This window comes from Notamacropus eugenii, chromosome 2 (assembly GCF_028372415.1).
Source record: "Notamacropus eugenii isolate mMacEug1 chromosome 2, mMacEug1.pri_v2, whole genome shotgun sequence".
Lineage (NCBI taxonomy): Eukaryota > Metazoa > Chordata > Mammalia > Diprotodontia > Macropodidae > Notamacropus > Notamacropus eugenii.
Genome location: NC_092873.1, coordinates 285,899,366 through 285,913,885, shown reverse-complemented (window position 1 = coordinate 285,913,885; position 14,520 = coordinate 285,899,366). Strand labels below are relative to the sequence as shown.

The window sequence follows — 14,520 nt, the reverse complement described above, 5'->3', positions numbered from 1 at the left end:
GAAAAGTTATATACACTGCTTTGTAAACCCTTGAGTGCCATAGTAATATGAGCTAATGTTTTTTATTATTAGGAAATGAAGAAGTACATTGGAAAGGTCAGAGAGAGGGTATGAGAGGTTCCAGAATCATGTCTTGCTGGAAGAATTAATTTGTTTTAATAGAGAAAGTGAACTATAAGAAATATCTCTTAAAACAATTTATACAGGATAGGAGAAGAAGAAAAAAGCAAAGGGCCATATAGAACTATCCTAAAAGCACATGAACTTACAGCTGAACATTGCTTATAGTCCCCTTACAACACTACCTGAAATGTAGAGACATTCTGTACTTCTATTATTTTTTTTATGTCATATTATAGCTCCTTGTGTGCTTATCATTTCTCCCCTAGTGGACTGTAAATGTCATGATGGAGGGGATTATGGGTTGTTTTTATCTGACAGAGTTAAGTCAACTACCATTTATTAAAAACTTGGTATGATCCAGTCACTGTGCAAAGTATGGAGGATACAAATGCATGAGAAAAGGAAGTCCTTGCCCTCGAGGACCTTACATTCTAATGGGTGAAGATAACACATCAAAGGGAGCTGAAAAGGGTAGGAGATGGGAGAGCAAAGAAGGATCCCTCACCTGAGCCCCTTCTCAAAATTGAGCTTCCAGGAGGAATGGAAGGAGGGGACCATAGTGGCAGAAAAATGGCCCCAGGTGAGAAGGACAGATGGGATAAGGAAACTTCAACAGGAAAAGGCAGCTGAAGCATGATGGGTAGGCCTGGAGCATCAGAAGCAGAACCAGGAGGAAAGACGAGAGGAATTCACTCTGAGCCTCTTTGCTGAGTTGAGAAGAATCTAGTTCAATTTTTTTCACCCTCCTTTCCTTTGCAGTCTGAGACCACAGGTTCACGCCTTTGACTAAGAAACCAATCCTCATGCTGCTTTGGCCCTTAGAGGGTGGCCCCGATATTAAAAATATGGGGGAATGTGCAAAGGATTTAAGGAAACAAGGGTCAGAAGAAGGAAGAGAGAATGTTAAACTTGAAGGAAAGTAGACTGAGGGGGATTACAGTTCTCTGCACACATTTTAAGAAAAACTGCCTTGTGATAAAGAAATTAGACTTTCTGTTTGGCTCCCAATAGCAGATCTAGGAGCACCAGGTGAAGTTATCTAGAGGCAGATTTTGGATCCATATGGTACAAGGGAAATTTTCCTATTCGGTAGTGATGGCCAGAAATAATAAGTAATGGATTGCTTCAGGAAAGAAGGAAGGTTTTTTTGTTTGTTTGTTTTTAGCGGACTGAATGGTTGCTAGACCATGGATCTTCAGTTCAGAGTACCTCGTATTTACCTTTCATTTACTTTGTATAGATCTTGTATCTATTTATATGTGTATATGTTGGTTTCCCCTAAATATAATCTCCTTGAAGGCAGGGACTGTCTCATTTTTACCTTTGTATTGTGAACAAGTAGTATAGTGCCTAGCACATGGTACTTAAGGAATACTGATAGAATCACTGAATTTTATTAGGGTTCTACCATGGGCAAATCATGTTTCTAAGCACTGGGAATACCTATTTTAAAAAAAGTTCCTGTCTTCAAGGAACTTATATTCTACTGGAAAAATTTTAGAGAGGATTCTTGTTTAGGTGTATGTTGTACTAAATGACCTTGGAGATCCCTTCCAATTCTGGAAAGCTTCAGATGTTCTGGGGCTTTTGTTCCCATTTTGAAAAGCCCAGTATGCCTGGGCCTATATCCTACATGTCAAGTCTTTGATTAGATAGCAACCTACTTTATCAAAACTCGTTTGTTTTTTGGGACTTCCCTCTAATAGTGCCTGAAAGACCTGGGGCTCCTAGCCCTCTCCCAGCTTCTATTCAACAAAGGCTCATTTTAAGACAAGAAACAGACAATTTAAAAGACACTCTCATTTTAATTTTTCAAAATGATTTGATTTAGATTTTCTTACTTCTTGTGTCTATTTGCTACCTCTTATTTTTTTTTAATCTTCTCTTTTTCCTACACATATGAAGAAAAGTCCATATACCTTGTCCCGGCCCAAACCTAGTCCATGATATTTTGATCTGAAGCATGATCTATTATCCTGACGAGCTATTTTTAGCAAAATTATTTCTGTTCTTTCTTTTTTTCAAGAGGGAATCTTCCACACTTTTCTCTCCTACCCCCTTTTCTATTCTACTTCAGGATAATACCAACTATGGCTAGCTTGAGAAGAATATGCTATATAACAAAGGTACTCGCTGTATTTGGAGTACAAAATCAATTGCCGATTATTTAAAGAACACCCCTCTGCCTCCTACCCCAATTTGAGAGCCAGAATTGTGCCTTCATACAGAGATACTTTATTAATGAACAAATCTTTCATTAGGAATGTTCCAAGAGGGCAAACAACGGGAAATTCACTCTACGAGATTTGCTTGTTGTTCCCATGCAGCGGGTTCTGAAGTATCATCTCCTTCTCCAGGTATGTGATTTGAAATGATTCCCCTATCTGCTGCCACTGCTTTGAAGAAATTGGATGTTGCTACAGAGCTTAATATACGCTTAGGTTTGTTATTTCTTTTTCTATAAAGTCAGCAGGGCATTTTGTCTTTTGGGTTCACATTATCTTTTTTCCTTGCTATTTTGGGGAACTTTGTAATGTTGATTATTAAAGGAATTCAATAAGCCCAGGGCCCCAGACTAGGGAAAAGTGTTTTCTTTTCTCCAACCATCACACTGCATAGTATACTCTTAACAAAGTCCCACATAAGTTCATTTGCCCTTTTCTCTCACACCCTCCAGAGCAAACGTTGCTCAAAAGACAATAAAAATTAGCTTATCTTTGGATGAAAACTGTCATTAAAGTACAAACAGCATGAAACAGGGCTTCAAAGGGTAGGAACAGTTTAACAGGTAAATGAGAGGATAGAAGAGATGGGGGAAAGGGTGAGTGAGGATGAAAAGGAGAGTGGATAAATTCATCAGATCACAACAGGGCTTGGAGGCAGGCACATTTTTCAAGGCATATATCAAGTTCTGTTCAAGGAGATCACCTAAGTTGATTAACAAGATAGGCATGGGTCTAGCTGCTCCTAATTATAATCACTCCAGGATAGTTCAGTCCTTTATTTGCCATTGGCTACCCCCACAGTATTCCATGTCCACACTCCTCCCTGGAAACTCTAGAATTCCTGACTCCACAGTATGTCTTTTCATAGTCCTTCAACTTCTCCTTCAAGCTGGGAAAACCCACATTTTCCTGCAGCCCTGATCCCGATGAAGGCTTATATTCCTTAAAAAGGAGAAATTGCTTTACTGAAAAGAATCATTCCTTATTAATTCCCATTTCTGTAAAATATTTCCTTACCTATACATCTTAGAATCTTTGGCTTCCTTTTGGGTTTGGCAACAGTTCTACCTCCTATGGCAAGCCTTCCTTGATCCCTTTATTAGCTGTTAATATTCTCCTCAAAATATCATATGGAAGGAGATGGTGGTAGATTAGGTGAATCACTGATCAAATTGAGGAGATTTCTAAATTACATCATAAAATTATAGGATATATTGGAAGCTCCTGAGCAAATTGAAGGAGATCCACAATCAAACTGATGAAATTACAGGGTGTTTGCCAGTGGAAGAAAGCAAACATGGAAGGCCTAGTACTTGGCTCCTTCAAGATCAACAATCCTCTCTTGTGTCCTATGAACAAAGTCTGCCTCTTCATTCTTTGGGGCTCTTAATTCTACAGGACTTTACTGTTTCTTTGATGAGTATAAAAACCCAAAGAAAATTAGGAAAAGAAAACAAAGGTAAAAAATAAAAGCAAACAACCAAAAATAAGAAAATGGTTAAAAGGAATGAAAAAAATTCCCTGTATCCTTTTATCCTCATAGTTGAAGCCTGGTACCTGATGAACTCCCAACAGTTGTAGGTCTCTTGCAAAAGGGACCGGTTTGTCTGGGGTTAACTGCATATTACCTTCTTACCCTCCAGTAAGAAACGGAACTATCCTAGATGAAGATTCCTACCATGGGTCCCTTCAGCACATAAGGATAACCCATCCATTTCTCCAGTATAACCCTGCATATGCATAGAGCATTCTGGATAGAGATCTGGACAAAAAATTTTTCCACTCTTACAGGAAACAGAACATCTCCAAATTTCTTTAGACAACCCATGTAAAACAGAGTGCCTTCGAAATGGAGGTCTGAACTCACCCCATACTAGGACAAGCTAACTTGATTGAAAAGGAACTGAACAGACTTGGATGAGCCCCAAAGATCTATGAGACTCTCATAAAGGGGTTACAGGCTTGGAATGGGTAGTCAATAAACCCCTCACATCCCCAAATCTCTCACAATAATCAGGATTACTATGGTAGCAACAGCTTATCAATATGCAAAACTAATGTGTTTCTAGGTAGTCTAAACCCAATAAACCTGGTCAGGGACTCATGATGGCCCACACCCTACAATTTTACCAGGTTGCTTAGGAAATTCCTCAATTTTATAAGAGATTCTTCTGATCCAACCAGACTCCTCTTCTTCAATGCATATGACCACTTTTCCAGTTACATGTTCAGTTCCTCCCCACTTCCGATAGACTGTAAGTTCCTTGAGAGCAAGAGTTATTTTCATTTTGTCTTCTTTCTCTCAGTTCCTCACACATGGTAGGGGCTTAGTAAATACATCTTGGAAGGAGTGGAATTTGACAAATTCTTATTGTATTTTTGGCATTTCTCTACCTGGCAGCAACTGAAAGGGATCATCAAGCATCCTTCTCCCCACCCCGAGGCACTTAAGATTTTGTTTATTTGTAGCTTTAAAAAAGTGGTGACATACTGAGAGTTTTATGAAGTAACAACATTAGTCTCCTTACTTCATCAGGATAAACTCAACTGGACTCTGCCATCTTCTGAAATGCTTTCTGCTATACTAAATGGCAATAAGACCTATTTATTTTAAGATGATTCTTGTTATAACCCACAAAGCTCTTGGTTTCCACACTTAGCCCTGTAATGAGGGTGGAGAGTCTTATAAATTTAATTTGATAGCTGTGCCAGGAGACTCATTTAGTTCTGCTTCAAAGAAATGCCTTACTGTATTAGGCTGTCAGCCTTGTTGATGGTTGTGAAATGTCATCTTAAAAAGATCTACCACCTGTATGGGAAATATAATTTTTGACTCTGCTTTGCTTTGTACGTCTTGTATATTAAATTTCTTGAAGTATGTCCATAAAAATATTAGTCATCTATATTTTGTTCTACTGAGAAATCAGAAAAAACCCAAACCTTGATTATTTCTTAAAAGTACATTAAAACATTTATGAGCTCCAAACTGAAGGTAACATAATCAAATTGTGGTTTATGAAAAAATGATTGGGAATATGTAGTCAATCAGTGCCCAAGGCATCAGAGAACTAAAAACATGTCCAGAGGAACAAACTGAGAGGTTCTTTTTATAACTTTGGAGTCATCAAATCCCTACTCAAGTATGGGGAAGCTGTGACTTTTTTTTTTTAAAGTAAGCAATACTTCAGGCTTTAAAAAAAAAACCATTTTAACCCAATATTTTTGTGTGCAATGTATGCTTGTATATATTTTTGTCATTAACATATATTTTTGAAATTCTCAGAATTTCTTCTTGATTTTCCTGTGAAAAAGAATGGTTGAAAAAATCCACTTCACTGACCTGCATATATGTTGCAGGAAGTGCTTTCGTGTTGCTAGATTCTATATATGATTCATTACATTTTTAAAAAATGACCATTTTGACTTGCCAAAGGGAAGGAAAGTGATAATAAAATGAAATCTCAGTAGATTTAGGATACTTACAAGTTGGCAGGCCAGGAAGGAATGGCCATTTTTTTCCGTATTGTGGAAAACGACTTCTTACTTCAAATAGAAAAAAATATACATATTGTTTTGAGAATTATCATTGCCTTTTTAAATTAATGGATTTTCCTGTTACAAAATACATTCAACATCTTTTGGTCAATGTCCACTTCCTTTTCTGCTTCTGTTAGACTTATTCATTGTGCTTACAATAATAATAGCGATATTTATACAGTGCATTAAGATTTGCAGAGTGCTTTACTTGCATTGTCACATTTGATCCTTACAGCAGTCCTGGGAGGTAGGTGCTATTATTAGACCCATTTTACTACTCAAGAAACGGAGGCTGAGAGGTTGTGACATGCCCAGGGTCATTCAACTTGTGATTGAGGTAGCTTTCAAATTTAGGTCTTGACTCCAAGTTGAATGCTTTAGGTACTGTCCCACTTAGCTATCTCTATGTATATGAATGATCATATTTCTGTATATTAGTAGAGTTTTTGTAGAGAGCTTTTGCTTTTAAAGGGCTTTTTGTGTATACATCGCCATCATTTGTTTTAAGAGTTGTTTTAAAAAATAGTGATGTCTTCTGTATAACAGGAGCTGGTGAAACACACAACTGATCCCATAGAGAAGGCAAACCTGAAACAGGCCCTTGATGCAATGAAGGTAAGTAAAGGACTTCAGATCCTTATTCTCACCCCACGATATGGGATTATTGACTTTAAGCAGAAGCAAACCTTAGAAGTCATTTAGTCAAACACCTTCATTTTACAATTGAGACCCAGAGAGGTCAAGCTGTTCACCCAAGGTCACGCATCTTATTAGTAACAAGTAGTACTTCCAGGAAGTAAAGACTTGTTTGTCTCTGGCTCTCAATATAGAGATCTTTCCAATATACCTCAAAGGTTACTGTCTTGAAATGTTCTTTTTACCCCTTTACATTTATTGATGGCCCAGGTGTTTGTGGTAGATTTAGAACTTTTAGATGGATTGATGCAATTTAGTGAAAGACATTAATACCAGTGGGGAGTTCTTAATAATTTCCTTCAGAAATGGAGCTCTACAGAAAGTTTCAAAGACATATCCAAATATTGTAAAACAGATTACCTAATGGTAAAGTTACTTTGACCATATAAAACCCTTAGGAGGAAATAACAGTGGTGCTCATAAAAGTAATTTGATTTACATCACAAGTTTTGTCAGAATTATAGAATTTCCAAGTTGAAAGTGATCATCTGCTTCAACCCATACCTGAAAAGTACACAGGAAACCATCCAACCTTTGTTTGAAGCCCTTTAATGACATCTTCAAATGACCTCCTGAGGCAGCCTATTGCACTTTGGGATAGCTTGAATTGTTCATTGTTCCTTTATGTGAAGCCCACATTTGCCTCTTCAATTCCCACTTGTTTCCTCTAATTCTACCCTCAGGAACCAAGTAAATGCCAAATCCCTCTTCTATAGGATGGCCCTTTAAGTACTTAAAGGCATTGGTAGCTGTTGTTATTGAGTCATGTCTGGCTCTTTCTGACCCCATTTGGGGTTTTCTCAACAAAGATACTGGAGTGGCTTTCCATTTCCTTCTCCAGCTCATTTTACAGATGAGGAAACTGAGGCAACCAGGGCTAAGTGACTTGCCCTGGGTCACATAACTAGTAAATGTCTGAGACTGGATTTTAATTCTTGAAGGTGAGTCTTCCTAATTTCAATCTCAGTGCTCCACCCACTGAGTCATCTAGCTGCCCTTTTTACTTAGTTTAACTCATTCTCTTCCATTGATTCTCAATGGTATAAACTCAAAGCCTGGTTTGCTATTGTCTTTACTGAAATATAGTGCCCAGAATTGAGTAAAATACCTTACTTATGGTATGTAGTAAAGTGCAGTAGAATCATCAGCTCTTTATTCCCTGAAACTTTCCTCATCATAGCCTAAGTTTGAACTAATTTTCACGACTGTTACATTACACTGTTGGTTCATATTGAACTTATGGTCACATGATACTCTCAGTTCCTTTTTGTGTAGACAAATTGATGGTTGAGCCATACCTTTCTCAGCAAGCAAAAATGCTGTTTTGATGTATATATGTGTATGTATACATGTGTGTATGTGTACGTATATATATATATATATACACATAGATACAGTTACATGAATTAATGTAATTCAAATGTTTATTTTAAGTAAATTAAAAAACCTGACAATATGAATTATATCTGTTAGAGAAATAATTGAAAAGAAATTTCATTTCTAAAAACAGCTTCCTGTCTATTTTTCTCAAACACAACTTAAGTATAAGTTTATATGAAAGCTAAGCAAGAATACTGAAAATTAGTTTCCAATTATGCTCGATGAAAATGTCACCTGAGATCTCAATTGTATGCATGTGTCTTTAAAACAACACCAGTGTCAGTTGCAATTCACATATGAAATGTGACTTTAACGCCAGGTCAAAGTTCCTTTCTATCTTTTCTTGTGGGATTTAGGCCTAGTTCCTGCTGTTTTTTTTTTTTTTAATATCGCCATGGGGAGAGGGCGGCAGAGGGGAAGCCCTGCTATGAAAGACACATCTGTTTGTTAACCTTTAGGTTTTACAGATTTCCTCTTTATAAACGCATTGTTTTCAATATGGAAATTCAGTCATTCTAAACAAAGCTGAGGATTGTTTTCTGCCAGAGACTTGCCACTGTTTCAGATGAATTTAAGATAGAAAGAGGCAAGAGAAGAACTCAGAACACAAGAAAATCTAGAGCAGATAAAATAAAAATAGCTAGGAACAGTACAGACAGATTAGCTAATATTGTTTTCTCCAAAATAAGAAAAGACATTTTTAAATAGGTTAAGGCACATGGAAAATTATGGTAGGTAGGCATTTGGGGTTCATCTTTATCCACGTGAATGCCTTTTAGTTTCTGACCTCTCTCCTTTTTTTAGATCTGCAGAATTAAATTTTGTTTCTTGACTGGCTACTCCCTGTTGGTTAACTAGGAGAAATAAGTAGTTGCATAATATAGCTCAGTTCAAGTTCTATTCAAACTTTTAAGTCATTTCTTTGTGTGTTTCATCCTCTACTTTCTCCCATGCCCATTACTTATGTAAAAAGTTTAATCTTGTAGATTCCAGTTTTTAATTTTTGTAACAAACCCTGCCGACCTATTTTCCTTTCATTTATTCTACATTGTACACCTCTAAAGGCAATGATATTCTTGGGCTTTACAAAGATAAGGTAAAGGATACTTTTGTAGGTCCCCAGCTGTACCATAGATATGTCACTTTCTAAAAATTCCTTAGAAGCCTTATATATTTAGGATACAAGACCTTTGGTTGGTCATTGGAAAATAAGAGTGATTATGCTGATTCCTTATGATGTCAGAATGGTTCAGTTTTTAAAAAATGCATCTTTTTCCCATTTATCAGAGTTGGTACTCTTTTAAACCTTTCTTTGTATTCTTTAGGACTTGGCACAATATGTAAACGAGGTGAAGAGAGATAATGAAACCCTCCGTGAAATAAAACAGTTTCAGTTATCCATAGAGAACTTGGTAGGTGACTTTTTACCTCCACAAAGATGGGAAGGGGTCAGTTTTCTGGAACTACCTTTAGATCAGTGCAGAAGCGTACATTCCCTATTGCCAGTTTTCATCAATTGCCCGGTTTGATTGACATCTGCTTTGGGGAAACAGCTCTCATGATTTTTAATCATTAATCAGGTCAACTTCAAAAGCTCCACCTTTTCAAAAGGAAATAAGCTTACATTTTAGATCCCATGTAACTTAAATTCTTCTGATCTAATCCCCTTTTTGACTTGGAGAGAGAACTGATTTTCCCACTAATGCTCTATTTGGCCCTAGTCTCTACAAAGGATACCCCAGCATCAAGAAAGACAAGTTCATTTTCAAATGTATTGTTTGGTCTCAGGTTCTCTGGATCTCATGCTTTTATAAAAATGTAAAATTAATTCAGTGCCTATGTGATAAACCAGTTGGTCCTGGGGAGGGTGAGGAGGGTTTTTTTTTTTCCTCCTCAAGTTTCATTTCTGTTTGCATGTGTTTATGTAACAGTGAAACCTACCTTTTATGTTTTTAGAATCAGCCTGTCTTGGTGTTTGGAAGACCTCAGGGAGATGGGGAAATCAGGATAACAACCCTAGACAAACACACCAAACAAGAAAGGTGAGGGATGTGAAGTCATATGTGTTTTTCATAAGAATGAATAAGTATCTAAGAATAGAGTAAAAGAAAATTAAAAAAAAATAAAAACCTTAAAAAATTCCTTTTACAGGGTAGAGGTGGGGAGACCAATGAAGAAAAGATGATCTCATAATAATCTATTAGTAATCAATTCAATAGTATTCTAAGGATAGAAAACCTTTCCTCTCAGTGGTCTGTTTTCTGTTGCTTGAGTCTAACTTAGACTTTATTAGAGAGGAAGTAAGTTTTCAGTGTGATGCTAGAAATGGAGCCATACCTTTCCCATGAATATTTAAGGGTCAGGGTACCTCTTTTAGAAATACTCCAGGTGGTCCTTGATGTGTTTATTAATAACTTAACACTGCCGTTTGTAGACCCTTTTTACAATGACCTTTGGATGTCAGGGAAACAAGCTTGATGAGGTCTTATTTAGAGAACAGCCCACCTACTTCCTGGTGATGTCTTGTCACTTCACTTTTGTTTTGTTTTTTCACAGGCATATCTTCTTATTCGACTTGGCGGTCATTGTGTGCAAAAGAAAAGGCGATAACTACGAGATGAAGGAAATAATAGATCTTCAGCAATACAAAATTGCCAATAACCCCACAACTGACAAAGAAAACAAAAAGGTGCTGTCATCTTCGATGTTGACAAATGTTATCAATGGGGAGATTTTTAACTAACATGTATGCAAGCCTCTGAAACCTTGTGACATCCTTATAATGTGACTGGATGCTGTCAAAGTAGATGGGGCTCCACTGTAAATTATCGATTTTAATAGATGACAATACATATTCTTGAGTGTGAATAATGAAAGACCACAGCTCTGACTGAAACAACCCAATAGCCGTTGCATGAGTGATCACATTAGTTCAGGGACCATAAGAGTTAATGAGGATCTCTCTACAAATGATTTGGCTACAGATGTTGATGTAGAATGGAGGCAGCTGGAGGTGGTGAATCGCAGCATCATAAATTTAGAACTAGGAGGGGCTTTTAGAGACCATTGAGCCCAATGCAGTCATTTTCTAACTGGCAAACTGAGCCACAATGGGGATCAGTATCTTGCCTAGGATCACTCATTTATTAAGTACAGAGTCATGGACTTGGAGTCAGGGAGACCTGGGTTCAAAACCTTTCTCTGATACTTGCTGGCTGAGGGGCATGGGGCTGAGCCACTGAAGAACTCCTAGCCTTAGGTTCTTCAGTTGCAAAATGGAAACACTAATAGCACCTGCCTCACTAGGTTGTTGGGAGGATTGAATGAGACGATGTATGTCAAGCATTTTCCAAGCCTTAAAGCATTAGACATTGGGTCATAGACCTAGGGCTGCATGAAACCTTGAACACCATCCAATTCAAACTCCTCAGTTTGCAGATGAGCAAACTGAGGCCAAAATTCACTTGTTCAAGGTCACACAGGTAGTGATCAGCAGAGTCAGGCTTTGGACTCAAGTCAGTTACATTATAAGAACTGAGCATCATAGGATCATACATTTAGAACAGGAAGGAACCTCAGAGGCCATCTAGTCTGACTCCTCTATTTTACAGATGAGTAAACTGAGATCTAGAGAAGTGAGGTGACTTGTCCAAGCTAACACAGCCATCAAGTATCAGAGCTGGAATTTAAACCTAAATCTTCCTGACTCTAAGGTCACTTAGGCAGCTAAGTAACATAGTGAATAGTGTGTTGGGCCTGGAATCAGGGAGATCTGAGTTCAAGTCTGGTCTTAAATACTTACCAGCTGTGTGACTCTTGGTAAATCACTTAACCTCTATTTGTCTTGGTTTCTTCAACTGAATTGATATTTTAATAGCGTCTACCTCTCAGGGTTGTTGTAAAGATCAAATGAGATGATATTCGTGCTGGTGCACAAAGTTGTGCTCTATACCTGTTCCAGTTGTATAGAGAGCTTTATTTTTAATTCTGTGTGTTATGATCAACTGTGATGTTGCTGCTGCCACTGTAGATGGCTAAGTCAGATGGTCATAGTGGACACTTGTGGCCAGGTACATTTTTTTTTTTAAAGGATGTTAGTGGGATTACAGTGAACATGAAAACATAGCACTATGTATTAATCAGTGAATTAATGATTTATTTCCATAGTGGTCTTATGGCTTCTACCTCATCCATACACAAGGACAAAATGGACTGGAATTCTATTGCAAAACAAAAGATTTGAAGAAAAAATGGCTTGAGCAGTTTGAAATGGCACTGTAAGTATCCCTGCTTCCAAAGTTACTCCCTTCCCTGCTTAAGACCATTCACAAATACATCCTAAGCAATAGGGTTTCCACCTGGGGCCGTCCTCTAACCTTGGAGGTAGGCTGTCTGCCTGCTGGCTTTAAGTTGTTCACAAAGGGCCTTCCCTGAACCACTCTGAAGAAAAGAAAGAGGGAGCCACGAGCTTTCTTTTGAAGGCCCTCTCCTCTGCTGGGATTGTTTTAATGCTTCCGATTGCCACAGCCTCTGAAAATATCAAACGTTCAACTGACAAAAATTGGCTGTGATTGTGACCTTTGAAAGCTCTGTCTCTGGCCCATTTGTTGAAATGTCTTTTTTAGGAGAGATACAGAGGTGCTGACTTTTTCCTTGGACTCTCCTCCCTCCACCATGTTGTTAAAGCAATGTATCATTCAAATTGCTTTCCATTCAATGTTCTTTCTTGTTATAAAGGAGAAAACCTCTAACAACAGTTTTTTTTAGAATTGTTTAGAAATGATAAAGCTCAAAGAGATATAATTGTCCCATGACGTAGGCGTTTCTCATTCATTTTGGCAACTGCAGCCTGAAAAGTACACAGTAACTGTGGAGGCCAGGTTAAAAGTCCAGACTGCACAATTTAGAAACGCTATCATCTCCTCCCCTTTGCTTTCTGGCTTCCTTCAAGTTTCAGCTAACATCCCATCATCGGCAGGAAGCCTTGCCCAATCCCTCTTAAAGCCAGTATGTTCCCTCTAAAATTATCTCCAATTTATCTTGTATACTTTTTATTCATACATAGTTGTTGGCATGCTGGCTCTCCCATTGGGTTGTGAGTTCCTTTGAGGGCAGGGACTATTTATGCCTGTCTTTGAATTCCCAGCTCTTAGCATGGATCCTGACAGACACATAGCTGGTACTTAATAAATGGTTGTTGGCTGACCGTGTGAAGTCATCAGTGAGAAAGATGATAACTTGAGTAAAAATCTAATGTGAAAATGTGGCTTTGGGATCGGTTCCCTTTGAGCACAGAGGTCCTTTAGGATCATAGGAAAATTTTGTGACTCTTTCATTGAAATTACTTTTCAATTGGAAATGTTTTTACTATAGTTTTGATGGTGGTGGGGAGCATAGTGGTTTGTTTAATAGCTTATCCACCACAGTCTTCTACATATGTTTCTTGGTCCAAATACAAGGGTCTAATGCAAACATAAATACATGAAGTCCTTGGGTGTCAGCCAGTGAGACATTCTACTGTCTGCCTATCTTTGGAAAACATAATTTAGTGTTCCCAGTTATGATAATTGAACATAATATGAGAGGTTTATTGGTTCAGTGAATTAGTACACCAGCTAGTCCAAAGGGACCCTTTCTGGTTTTGGGCACAAAGGATCATGATCTTGTGGTTTGGCCATTCATTCTTTGAGAAAGGTAAGCCATGTCATAAACCCACAATGCTATTTAATGCAGCTATATATAATGGACAGTTGCAGGGGCCTGGCATTTGAGGTTCCCCTAAGCTCGTGAGACTTAAACTTGATGAACCAACCTAGAACCTTCCATTTTGGGGGAAGAATGGCTTTTAAAAAAGCATGGCATCATGGCTAGACAGGGCTGGCCTGGGAGCCAGGAAAACCTGTCTCTGTCCTAAGTGACGAGAGGCAAATCACTTAACTTCTAAATGTCTCTAGACAGCTCGGCAATACTGTACAAGTAACAGAGGATTTTGAAGTCTGCATTGGTGAGGGAAATTTCCTAACTAGGGTTCCTCACATAGATGGTATCAGATCTCTCATCCATATACCTTATACACACACACACACACACACACACACACACACACACACACACACACACACATATATATGCAGACATTCATGAATACATATATGCATAGATACATTTGCATATATATGTATGTGTGTATATGTGTGTACACACACACACACACACACACACACACACACACACACACACACACATACACACACACAGAAGGGCCTTCCCTGAACCTCTCTAAAGGAATGAAAGAAGGAGCCATGAGCTTTCTTTCAAAGGCCCTCTCCTCTCTGCTGGAATTGTTTTCACGCTTCAGATTGCCACAGCCTCTGAAAACATCAAATATTATGTGTGTGTGCACACACATATATACACACATACATATCACATGTATGTGTGTATGTATGTAATATATATGTATATTTCTATATCTGTCTATTGTTATGAATAGATAATTGACCTCAGAATCCAGAGGACCTGGGTTCGATTCCACCTCTGACATATACTGTCTTTGTGA

General features: G+C 38.0%; 1 protein-coding gene across 2 annotated transcripts in view; it reads left to right on the top strand.

Annotated features, from left to right (window-relative positions):
* Nucleotides 1–14,520, top strand: part of VAV3 (vav guanine nucleotide exchange factor 3) — a 453,372-nt gene that overhangs the window by 248,003 nt on the left and 190,849 nt on the right. For both annotated transcript variants that reach the window (XM_072644176.1, XM_072644175.1), the window contains exons 10-15: nucleotides 2,385–2,480; nucleotides 6,432–6,500; nucleotides 9,287–9,373; nucleotides 9,918–10,003; nucleotides 10,518–10,650; nucleotides 12,129–12,238. In XM_072644176.1, the coding sequence (XP_072500277.1) occupies nucleotides 2,385–2,480; nucleotides 6,432–6,500; nucleotides 9,287–9,373; nucleotides 9,918–10,003; nucleotides 10,518–10,650; nucleotides 12,129–12,238 (581 nt within the window). The remainder of the gene's footprint in view (nucleotides 1–2,384; nucleotides 2,481–6,431; nucleotides 6,501–9,286; nucleotides 9,374–9,917; nucleotides 10,004–10,517; nucleotides 10,651–12,128; nucleotides 12,239–14,520) is intronic.